We start from the raw sequence: 12,012 nt of genomic DNA, 5'->3' as shown, positions 1-12,012 counted from the left end.
TAGTGGCAAACTGCAACTTGTGACACAAAAAGGAAAAACACTGCAAGTGCTTAACTAGCAGACGCTTGTAATGTCAAAGTATTTCCAACCTCAAAGCACGATATGCACTCGTGCCAACATCAAAATGCAGACAGGCGACAGCCATTTGTTGAGTAATGTAAATTATGCGGGTTACTATTTTCAAACATTCTGTGTTTACTCGTAACAGTTGCGTTCGCTATATGTAAATAACATGTTCTATTATACAAGAATGATTTTAGCTTTATTGGTTTGTATAATGTCGAATGGTTATATCAACTCTGAAAACGTGGTAACATGTTCTTTGAATCTGGCATGTCGTGTTCTAACCTATGTAGATAGTAATTTGTGAGAGGTTGTGTCATTGTTACACCTAATTGCATAGGATTTTATGATTAGATCTGTGTATATCTTTCATTGATATAGGAGTCATATTTATAATTTACCTTAGCAGTAGCGAAATATTTATATACTGAAGAACATGGGTAGCCCAGCTGTTATTAACGGAGAACTCGTGAGTAAATAAGATTATTATTTTGTATATATGTATTTATAATACCGGCAGATTTTGAATCATTAATTCTAAATTTTTTGCTCGTTAACTATTATTTGATGTCACCGAAATAATGGTAGGAATGTCAAGTGGTTAAGTAACGTTAATTCTAGTTTTATTGCTACATTTATCAAGTGTGTTACTCCACTCATCATGTGTGTTACTCCACACAGTTTGTGTACCTGCTTTGATATGCAGTAACGCTCCTTTTAACAAATTGGTTTATAATTTCTTATAGGACTTGACGAAGTTGACACCCCTCTCACCTGAAGTCATAAGTAAACAGGCTACAATTAATATCGGTATGTATACATTAGCTTTAAAATATACTTTCATCTGTCATTATAGTTTCGTAACTTAGTTTTCAAACATTCACGGGTACAGTTACTCTTGAATCGTTATGAGAGCTTTATAAGTAGTTTTTTAACATTTCTAAGACCCTGACTTCAACCATAGCTATTTTGTGTAATACGGAAACCCAATGTAAAAAAATAGTGTGCACACACAACATTTTTCCGCTGTTTATAAATGAATTTGTTGGATATTTCGCAGACTCCATAACAAAAGTTGTGTGTCAACTGATCTAGTGTGAAAGATACCGATAATTCGCAGCTGGACAATCTGTTTTGTTGAAATTTGTATGAACTCCTGAAGTTTCAGCTTTGTGTGTTGTTTAATGTAATTTCTAGAGCAGTTTTCTCAAGGGAACTTTCTTCGCAATTTTAAACATGCGAAAAGGACCCTAAAGTTCACTTTTCACAGACCCAATATGGCTACTAGCCATCCTGATATTTTTTGTGCAGGATAAGAATAATACCAGAAACCAATCCTCATGGCACAATTTCTCTCCAGCTTTGCTTAAAAAAATTGTTACAACAAATTTTGCTCAATTTTTTAAACGAATAGTTGCCCATAGTGTGTAAAAGGCACTGAAACATGGTCCTTCGTCAGTGCAGTTAATCTTCCTGTAGTAAAATTAGTAAATTAAGAACTTTGCTACAAAAAGTTCATTATGTGTTTACAACTTTTAAAATTACCAAATACACCAAATTTGACCTAGCTATATTTAACACCATGTATCTCAAAATGGACAACTCTCATTTTATAAATCTTAACTCCACTGAAGATTAAACACTTTATTTTCATATAGGTGCCCTTTCAGTTAAGTTGCAGAAGTTTGATCTAATTTGGCATTAATTCCAAGGTCAGTCTGTACCAGAATTTATAACTTCACAAAGATAAAGCAGCATGTACATTTATAATTGCTGTATCGCCCATTCCAGCCCAAAGTGCATTTGTGCGTGCATGCGGTCGTTCGTTCGTTCGTTCGTTCGTTCGTTAGTGTGTTCAAAGTTTTGATTATGTTCTGTTTCCCATATTTTTGCAGGAACCATTGGTCATGTAGCGCACGGCAAATCAACTGTGGTAAAAGCAATCTCTGGGGTGCAGACTGTCAGATTCAAAAATGAACTTGAACGGAACATTACGATTAAGCTTGGTTTGTATCTCTTATTATTATTATTATTATTATTATTATAAAGCTGTTTCATATTATTGTATTACATATTAATGGCTTCAGAAGCAGAATCTTGCTGTGGCTGTTACTGTTGGCCTAGATGTCATGTGATACATTGTGAAAGATGATGATGATGATGATGATGATGATGATGATGATTGGTTTGTTGGGCGCTCAACTACACGCTCATCAGTGCTTGTACAAATTCCCAATTTTCACACATTCCAATCTAACCATTGTCACGAATGATGATAACACAAGCACCCAGTCCCCGGGCAAAAAGATCCCCAACCTGGCTGGAATTGAACCCAGTAGCCCATGATCCAGAGGCAGTGATGCTAGCCACTATACCACGAGCTGTGGACGGACTCGAGGTCTCAAGACCCGCCAGCACTAAGATATAGGATGCTCAATGACAGTGCTTTATTGTGTAAGTTTTCCACAGAATATTGATCTTTGAGCAGTCTTCAACATGAGTAAAATTTTCTTGGTATGAGGCATACAACTTTTTTGGGGGGTGGGGAGATGAACACCAATATTTAAGCCATTCTTACAGGAAGATTGCATCAAGTTGACAATATATAATTACTAAAATTACATCACTTTTTAAGGAATTCAGTTTCAGGTTAATCTATTTTGATTGAACAATTGAATCTAGAATTTAATAATGATCATATTATGAAACGTATACATTGCTACTTACTGAATAGCGGAGATGCTGATGTGTATCTGTTATGCAGCAACTGACTAAAATGTACATAAATTTGTGATTCATTATTTGTTAATTAACATTTATAGTAGTTAATAAACATGAAATTTAAATAAAAATAGGAAAGAGTTGGCAAAACGGGTCGACAGAAGCGTCCGATGCCACGCGTTGGCTTTGACCCGTGACGTAAGGGTGTTGTCGTGTGTGACGTCGTGACGGCGCGGAGTTTGGTTTGAGTGTGGCTGTCTCCAGTTCTGTTTTATCTAATTTTATTTACTTTTCTGATCTGTTCGTTCTATCTCGTGAGAATTTTTTTTTTTTTTTTTTTTTTTTTTTTTTTTTTTTTTTTTAACCACTTATTACTTATTTTAATTATCTGTTTTCTCGAATTTCTGTTTTAGTTTATTATATTTATCTTTCTGATCTGTTCATTATATCCCGTGAGATTTTTTTTTTTAAAGACAAAAAACACTAATCAGCTACTGAAGCATCTTTATCTTCTATGGGTTGCAGGGGTTATGACCCCTGGGGAGGTGTGTGGGTATTCATGCATGGCTGTCTTCACTTACACGTTGTAGCTATGCAAGGCGTCTAATTTTGTTTATATTTAGTTTGCCCCCAACCCAAAACACCCCATTTCCCGCGCTTGTCCCGTTAGTGTCATTAGGCTTCTTGTGGAAAGTGTGTGTGTTTGTTTTTGTTTCCGCCGTATGGAAAGGTGGAACATCGGTTGCTATCATTAGATTTGATTCTTGAAATATATAAAGATACAAAGGTTTACAAGACAATAGATCTACAATACAATGACTAGTCCATAGATGACGAGCCGTGACCGCTATGAAAGTCTGTAGATGTTATGAAGTTGCGCGCGCGCCCACACACACACACACACACACACACACACAAACAAAATGGTCTCAAGTACATGGATGTTTGAACTTAAGTAGACCCACTGCTGGAGTTCCACAGAGAGGATGTTTGTGTACCATCGGCAGTGGCACAAACGTTAGTGGCAGTGACCTCGTGCCGGGGTGTTACCTGTCGGAAATGTGGCAACATCACTGGCGGTGCACCTATTTTGAAGTTTGTCCGACCGGGTGGTGACTGATACCACAGTTTCCTTTATTGGTTACCCCGTGTACATATTGAATAACTCCAGGAACACGTAACAACCCATTTCACCCTCTTCTGAACTACTGCCAGCTTTTCGTGTCCTTAGACTGTTATAACTACTGTTTTATCCCTGCTACCTCCTGATTTCAAAGAGTGTATTGCAGCCATCATTGTCCAAACCATTCTGTTAATCTACAAACAATGTAATTGTATGTTTGCCTTTCTTTAATCCATCCTCTAAGATAAGTCATAGTTAATATTGCCTCGTGTGTTCCTACATTGCTCCAGAACCCAGAATGATCATTTGTATGTAATAGGAAGTCTCAGTAGTGGTGACACATTGATCTGGTGCGTGGATTGCAGTTTGGGAGAAGATGATAGTCTAATTAGCTGTGAACAAAAGACAGTGCTTTAACCAGAAACACAGTTTATTCACTTATTGTTTAACATTAAAAACTTGTATCGGCTCCTGCAATCAGAAGTGTGTCATGTTGTCATTGCTCACTGATGCCGTCATCAGTCTACACTTCAGAGTAGATGCATGGATGGAGTTTTAGCAGATGTTGTACCCAATACATTATTTTATGAGGCTTCCAGTATGTCTGTCTGCATGAAAGACAACTGATTGGATGTGAAATAGTTCTTTATTCCTATATATTCTTATTTTTCCTGACCTTAGCCTGCATCCTCACAGGGCTGTCATGTTATTGTGGATTTGGGAATGTTAGTGACAGAACTTGGTTGGCTGCAGTTCCTGTTTCCACCTCTTTTTCACCCAGGGGATAGAATTTGTGTACCTCAACTGTCTGTGTCCCATTTGAAAGTGTGGAAAAATGTTCAAAATTTTTGTGAATCATATAACTGATTCAACAATATAGGAAAAGATGGATTGTTTGATTGTAAAGAAGACATGTTGAGCTGCAGACAGACAAAGTTAAGACACTTACATAGAGCTTTTCGCCACAGCCTTATAACATTGATTGTCTGTGCTGTTCAACTATTACTTAGGGCTGCCAACATAATTTAATTTCTGCATCACGTACATACTAGTAGTGCGTCGTAAATCAGAGGCAGGGAATAAGAATATAGGTAGGGGAAGGGCGACATGCGCGAGTAACAGTTCAGTAAGCAGTCGTAGAGTGGACCGACATTCGGATAATTGCTGCTCTACTGTACTTAATTGCAACTCCACCCCTTAAGTTTTGTACAATTTAATGTGTAACCAGAATTTAATGATATTTTTTAAGTGCTCCATTGGTGCTTCACACTTCTTACTGTTCAGGGTCAATTAGCACTTTTCACACCCTACAGGTAGCTGGTCTAAATCATTTTGTAAATTGGTTTTGATTTTGTGATGACTTAACTAAACAGTAAACAGCAACATCATCTGCAAACGATCTATAGGTATATGTTTTGCTGAAATTAGGAATTACCCCAGAATGTTATCCGGTGGAATGTTGTTGTTGTTGTTGTTGTTGTTGTGGTCTTCAGTCCTGAGACTGGTTTTATGCAGCTCTCCATGCTACTCTATCCTGTGCAAGCTTCTTCATCTCCCAGTACCTACTGCAACTTACATCCTTCTGAATCTGCTTAGTGTATTCATCTCTTGGTCTCCCTCTACGATTTTTACCCTCCACGCTGCCCTCCAATACTAAATTGGTGATCCCTTGATGCCTCAGAACATGATCTACCAACCGACCCCTTCTTCTTGTCGAGTTGTGCCACAAACTCCTCTTCTCCCCAAATCTGTTCAATACCTCCTCATTAGTTATGTGATCTACCCATCTAATCTTCAGCATTCTTCTGTAGCACCACATTTCGAAAGCTTCTATTCTCTTCTTGCCTAAGCTATTTATTGTCCACGTTTCACTTCCATGCAGGACTACACTCCATACAAATACTTTCAGAAACGACTTCCTGACACTTAAATCTATACTCGATGTTAACAAATTTCTCTTCTTCAGAAACGATTTCCTTGCCATTGCCAGTCTACATTTTATATCCTCTCTGCTTCGACCATCATCAGTTATTTTACTCCCTAAATAGCAAAAGCCCGCATCTCGTGGTCGTGCGGTAGCGTTCTCGCTTCCCACGCCTGGGTTCCCGGGTTCGATTCCCGGCGGGGTCAGGGATTTTCTCTGCCTCGTGATGGCTGGGTGTTGTGTGATGTCCTTAGGTTAGTTAGGTTTAAGTAGTTCTAAGTTCTAGGGGACTGAGGACCACAGATGTTAAGTCCCATAGTGCTCAGAGCCATTTGAACCATTTTTTTTAAATAGCAAAACTCCTTTACTACTTTGTGTCTCATTTCCTAATCTAATTCCCTCAGCATCACCCGATTTAATTTGACTACATTCCATTATCCTCGTTTTGCTTTTGTTGATATTCATCTTATATCCTCCTTTCAAGACACTGTCCATTCCGTTCAACTGCTCTTCCAAGTCCTTTGCTGTCTCTGACAGAATTACAATGTCATCGGCGAACCTCAAAAGTTTTTACTTCTTCTCCATGAATTTTAATACCTACGCCACATTCCACCTATGTGGAATGTTATTGAATGAGAATATGCAAAATACTTTGGAATACTGAATTCTGTGTCCCTGATGGTGGCTGTCACTGTTGTGGCAGATGTAACTGAACCTAAGTGTTCAGCAGGACTGCTGTGTTGTTTTTTCTGTTTGTAGTGGGAATGAAGGAAAATTAGGATGGAGCACTGTATCGACAAATGAGTAATTAGTTACAGAGCGCGATCTCGGATTCGGGAAGTTCGGCAGAGGAAATTGGCCGTGTCCTTCTCAAAGAAACCATTCCCAGTGTTCGCCTTATCATTTTGGGCAAACTGGTGAAACTAGGATTTCAACCACTGCCCTCCCGAAAGTGAGCCCAGTGTGCTAAACACTGCCTTAGCCAACTGGCTCAGTTTTTTCCAATTTAAATTTTCATCACAAGAACTTAGAAATACAAGGTGCAGCTGAAAAGTTCGGTAGATGGTCTCAAAAAGTAAAGAAAACAAGAGTTACAAACCAAGAACTGTGGTCACGCGTTGTTGGATATCCGCAATATGTGCACATGTTGAACAGTAGTGCCTACACTGTCTTTGCTTATCTTAAACTGTTTTGCTGCCATTATTAAAGACAACTGCTGATCGTCTGCAAGCATCCATCACACTTATATCATTGCAAAATGTAGCAATGCGTGAATGTGAATTTTTGCTTCAAATTAGGGAAAATGGCATCGGAGACTCATTGAATGTTAGTACAAGTATACTGTGTTGAAGTAGTGAGTTAGAAGTGTCTGCTTGACTGTTTTAAATTCCTGAAAGATAGAAGTGTGGTGTTGAAAATGAGTCACATTTGGGTGCACAACTCCAAGACAGTGTGATAGATGCTTGCGGATGATCAGTGGCTGTGTTTGAAAATGAGAGCAGGAGAGCCGAAGATAAGCAAAGATGTTGCAAGAGCTATTGCTCGTGAACATTTGCAGACATTGTGGATATCCATCAAAATGTGACTTGGAACTACATCTGTGCTCTGCAAAGCACCGTGGAGTGCACGGCAAACAATACGGCCCACTGTACTAGTTACTAATGTTTTTTTCCCTTACCATTCACATATGGAATGCGGGAAGCACAATTGCTGAAAATTAAATGATTCTGCATATGCTGTGAGTAATCTAATCTTGTCCTCTCGATCCCAATGTGAGCAATATGTACAGAGTTGTAGTGTATTCTTAGGGTTATCATTGAAAGCCAGTTGTTGAAATTTTGTCAGGAGACTTTCTCAGTATAATTTATGCCTACCTGCAAGTGTCCACCAGTTCAGTTTCTTCAGCATCTCCGTAACACATTCCCAAGGGCCAGATGAACATGAGAGAATTCGTGCTGCCCATCTCTGTAGACATTCAATATCGCCTGTTGGTCCTATTTGGTATGAGTTCCACACACTGTACCAGTGTTCGATAATGGGTTACACAAGTGATCTGTAAGAAGTCTCCTTTGCAGATGCATAGCACTTTTCCCCAGCAATAAACTGAAGTCTGCCACCTGCTGTATCCACGTCTGAGCCTATGTGATCATTCCAGTTCATATACCTACAAAATATTACACCACAGGTATTTGTAAGAGTAGGAAGATTCCAACTGTGAGTCATTAATATCGTAGTCATAGCCTACCATGTTTTTTTTCTTTCTTTTTGCAAAGTCCACAGTTTTATATTTCTGAACATTTAAAGCAAGTTGCCATTCTGTGCACCACTTTGAAATCTTATGAAGATCTGACTGAATATTTGTGCAACTTCCTACAGACAATACATCATTATGGATAACTGCATCATCTGCAAAAAATTCTCAGGTTACTTTTAATATTTGGCTTTGGTTGGTTTTGGCTTCTTCAGACAGAAGACTTGAAGGGGAAGGGAGAGGTTTAGGAAAAGGGGTACTGTTGGGAAATGGCCCAGGACCTGTGTCGGGGGAGACTTACCAGATGGGATGAGAAGGAAAGACTGACTGTTTGGGATTGCACTGGATGAGATTTGAAGATGGAGACCTTAAAGGTGGAACACAGGATAATATGCTAGATAGTAATTATTGCTAAACATCATGCAAAAGTTAATAAGAATGAAAATCTAAATGCATTGTATGTAACAGAGGTGGGAGGAGGTTAGTGAATAATAATCATGTCAGAATGTGAAACATGTAGAGAAGAAAAACTGATTGAAGAAAGGAGTAGTTACTTTAAAGAAAGGCTGAGACAGAAGGAAGTAATATAAATTAAGGCCAGGTGGGTGGCGAGAACCGAGGACATGTTGTAGAGCTAGTTTCCACGTGCAGAGTTCTGGGTAACTGGTGTCTGGGGGAAGAATCCAGGTGGCATTTGTGGTGGAACAGGCACTGAGGTAACGGCTGTCGGCTTTGCAACAGGGTATCGTGTTTGCAGAATGAGATTTTCACTCTGCAGCGGAGTGTGCGCTTAATCTGCCAGGAAGTTTCAGGGTATCATGTGTTGCCGGAATACATCCTATGCCTATACCTCAAAATCGTCTCTTCCAAGCATTCCTCAGGTCCCTACAATATGACCATAATCTGCCCCCTGCAGAACTCAAGGCTCTACGTTCCCCAAAAGCTGACAACCCTTTCATTATCACCCCAGCAGACAAAGGGTCTAAGGCTGTGGTAGTTGACTGACAGGAGTGTGTTAGTGAAGGTCTGTGCCAGCTGTCTGACACCTCTACACACAGCATTTGCCATCAAGATCCCATCCCTGTGATTCAAACTGACCTGCTGTCCCTCCTTAAAGCCTCAGGCCCCTCACAAGGACTAACATCTCAATCCATACAACTTCCTACCCCATCCAAACCATGCTCTCCCACTTTTTACCTCCTTTGTAAGATCCAGAAACCCAATCATCCTGGCCATCCTATGTTGCTGGCTTCAAAGCACTGCATTGATCAGCCTCAACAACCTATAGTAAAAAGACTCCTATATTAAAGAAACAAACCATTTCATAGATTGTCTGAAATCCTAGTCTGTCTGACTCCCAGCACACCTTGCTTATCACCATTGATAAGGCTTGCATTCATTTTCTGACCATTGATTACATCTCTAATATTTGACTGTAACGTAATTCCTCAGATGTCAGTCTGAAGCCTGTCAAATGTTGCCAACATCCCCCAAGTACATGTTCTGTCTCCTGCTGAACATTTCCTCAGTCAGTGCCCACCTGATTCCAAACCTATGACGTCCTTCCTGCCCACCTTAATCAACTTTATATTTGGTAACATTTACTTCACGTTTGAGGTGCAGACATACAAACAGCATTAGGGGTACGTACATGGGAACCAGCATGGCTCCCTCCTGTGCCAACCTTTTCATGGGTCGCTTGGAGGAGGACTTTCCTGGGACCCATAAGGCTTCGGGCCCTTGTTTGGCGTAGATACAAAGATGACATCTTTCGCGTAAGGACTCGTGGTGAGGCTGACAGGTTAAAATTCCTGTAATTTCTGAATACCTCCTCCCAGTTGAATTTCACGTGGTCCTATTCAGAATCCCATGCCACTTTCCACGATGTTGATCTTATCCTCACTGAGGGTCAGCTGCACATATCTGTCCACATTAAACCTACTAACAAACAACCGTGCTTACATTTTGACAGTTACTATCCTTTCCATGTCAAATGTTCCCTCACATACAGCCTTGGCATTAGAGGCAAATGTATTTGTTTGGATACAGCAATGTTCCACCACTCTAACATCAGCCTTCACTGGATGTTATTACCCCACCAGTCTAGATCAAAAGCAGTTTTCCCGGGCCATCACACTCAATCCTGTTACTGCTGACTCCTCCAAAAACATCACCAGAGCACACCACTTGAAATTCAGTATTATCCTGGTCGGCTACTTCGAAAAGGCCATGACTTCCTAAAATGATGCCCTGAAATGAGATCAGGTCTGTCTAAGATTTTGCCCATTACACCTACCTTACCCCTGTGAACATCCCTTGTGCAAGACTTGCCCTATGCGCCCCTCTACGACCATCTATACCAGCCCTGTAACTGCCAAAAAACAAAAAAAAGGCTATCAAAGGTGAAACAACATGTCATATACCAGCTGTTATGTAAACACCATTTGGCCTTTTATATCAGCATGACCACCACCCATTTGTTTGTTAGGATGAGTGGGTGTAGGCAGAACGTGTACACCAGCAACACACAATACCCTGTTGCAGAGCATGCTCTGCAACATGACAGTTGTGACCTCGGTGCCTGTTCCACCACACACACCATCTGGATTCTTCCCCCAGACACCAGTTTCTCAGAACTATGTGCACGGGGGAACTAGCGTTACAACGTATCCTTGGTTCTTGTCACCCACCTGGCCTTAATTTACATTAATTTCTTCTGTCTCAACTTTTCTTCACAGTAACTACTCCTTTCTTCACTCTAATTTAGTTTTCCGCACCTTTCATTTTCTCACCTGTCTATTTTTCGCCATCCCCTCCGACCTCTGTTACACACAATGCACTTAGCTTTTCACTCTTATTAACTCTTGCACGATGTTTTGGCAGTTATCTCTGCCTTGCATGTTATCCTATCTTCCACGTTTAAGCTCTCAGGTTTTCAAATCTCATCCGGTGCAGTCACCCGGCAGTCAGTCTTTCCTTCTCATCCCACCCAGTAAGTCTCCCCCGACCTGAGGTTTTGGGTGACTTACTAATTGTACCCCTTTTCCTAAACCTCTCCAGTTCTTTTCCTTCATCCCTCTTCCTTCCCCTTCAAATCTTCTGCCAGAAGAAAGAGCTGCTGGCTCTGAAAGGTTGCATAAGTAAAACCTTTTTTTAATGTGTGTGTTCTCCTGCTGCTGCTTGGTGAATAGATGTTTTTTTATCTGTTCAGTTACATTATATTGTCAAAAATTGATTATTTTTGTTGTTATATTAATATTGTGTTTAAGATCAATAATATACAAAATGAAAAGAAGAGTGCCAACACTCTTCCCTGGGGCACACCCAAAGTTACTTCTAAATCTGGCAATTACTCTCCATCCGATATAACATGCTGCGTCCTCCCTACCAAAAAGTCCTCAGTTGAGTCACAAATTTCAATTTATACCACATATGATTGTACTTTTGACAATAAGCTTAGGTGTGGTACTGAGTAAAATGCTTTTCAGAAATCATTAAATATTGCATATACCCGACTGCCTTAATCCAAAGCTTTCACTATGTCATGTGAGAAAAGTGCGAGTTGGATTTCACGTGATGTATATTTTTGGAATCCATGGATGAAGTCATTCTGTTAGAGATAAATCATGTTTGAGCTTAGGTATGTTCTAAGATTCTACAATAAGTTGATGTTAAGGATAGCGGACAGTAGTTTCGTGGCACACTTCTAGTGCCCTTCTTGCAGATGGGTGTAACCTGTGTTTTTTTTTCCAACTACTGGTGCAGTTTCTTGTTGGAGGATTCTACAATATGTAATAGAGGTGCTAACTTAGCTGCAAAATCAGTATAGAATCTGATAGGGTTTCCATCAGGTCCTGGAGATTTGTCCAGTCTTAACGATTTCATATGTTTCTCGGCACCACTGACACTGGTACTTATTTCCCTCATATT

The 12,012-nt window shown here is 40.0% G+C and overlaps 1 protein-coding gene across 1 annotated transcript in view; it reads left to right on the top strand.

Moving 5' to 3' along the window:
* The first annotated feature begins 302 nt into the window (after positions 1 to 302).
* The window catches only part of LOC124553896 (eukaryotic translation initiation factor 2 subunit 3), a 99,324-nt gene continuing 87,614 nt past the window's right edge, over positions 303 to 12,012 (top strand). Inside the window, exons 1-3 of the mRNA XM_047127911.1 lie at positions 303 to 532; positions 810 to 873; positions 1,959 to 2,069. Of these exons, the coding sequence (XP_046983867.1) occupies positions 500 to 532; positions 810 to 873; positions 1,959 to 2,069 (208 nt within the window). The 5' untranslated portion in view covers positions 303 to 499. The remainder of the gene's footprint in view (positions 533 to 809; positions 874 to 1,958; positions 2,070 to 12,012) is intronic.

Source organism: Schistocerca americana, chromosome 11 (genome assembly GCF_021461395.2).
Source record: "Schistocerca americana isolate TAMUIC-IGC-003095 chromosome 11, iqSchAmer2.1, whole genome shotgun sequence".
NCBI classification, from domain to species: domain Eukaryota; kingdom Metazoa; phylum Arthropoda; class Insecta; order Orthoptera; family Acrididae; genus Schistocerca; species Schistocerca americana.
Note: the sequence above shows the minus strand (reverse complement) of the source record. Positions and strands in the feature narration are given on the sequence as shown.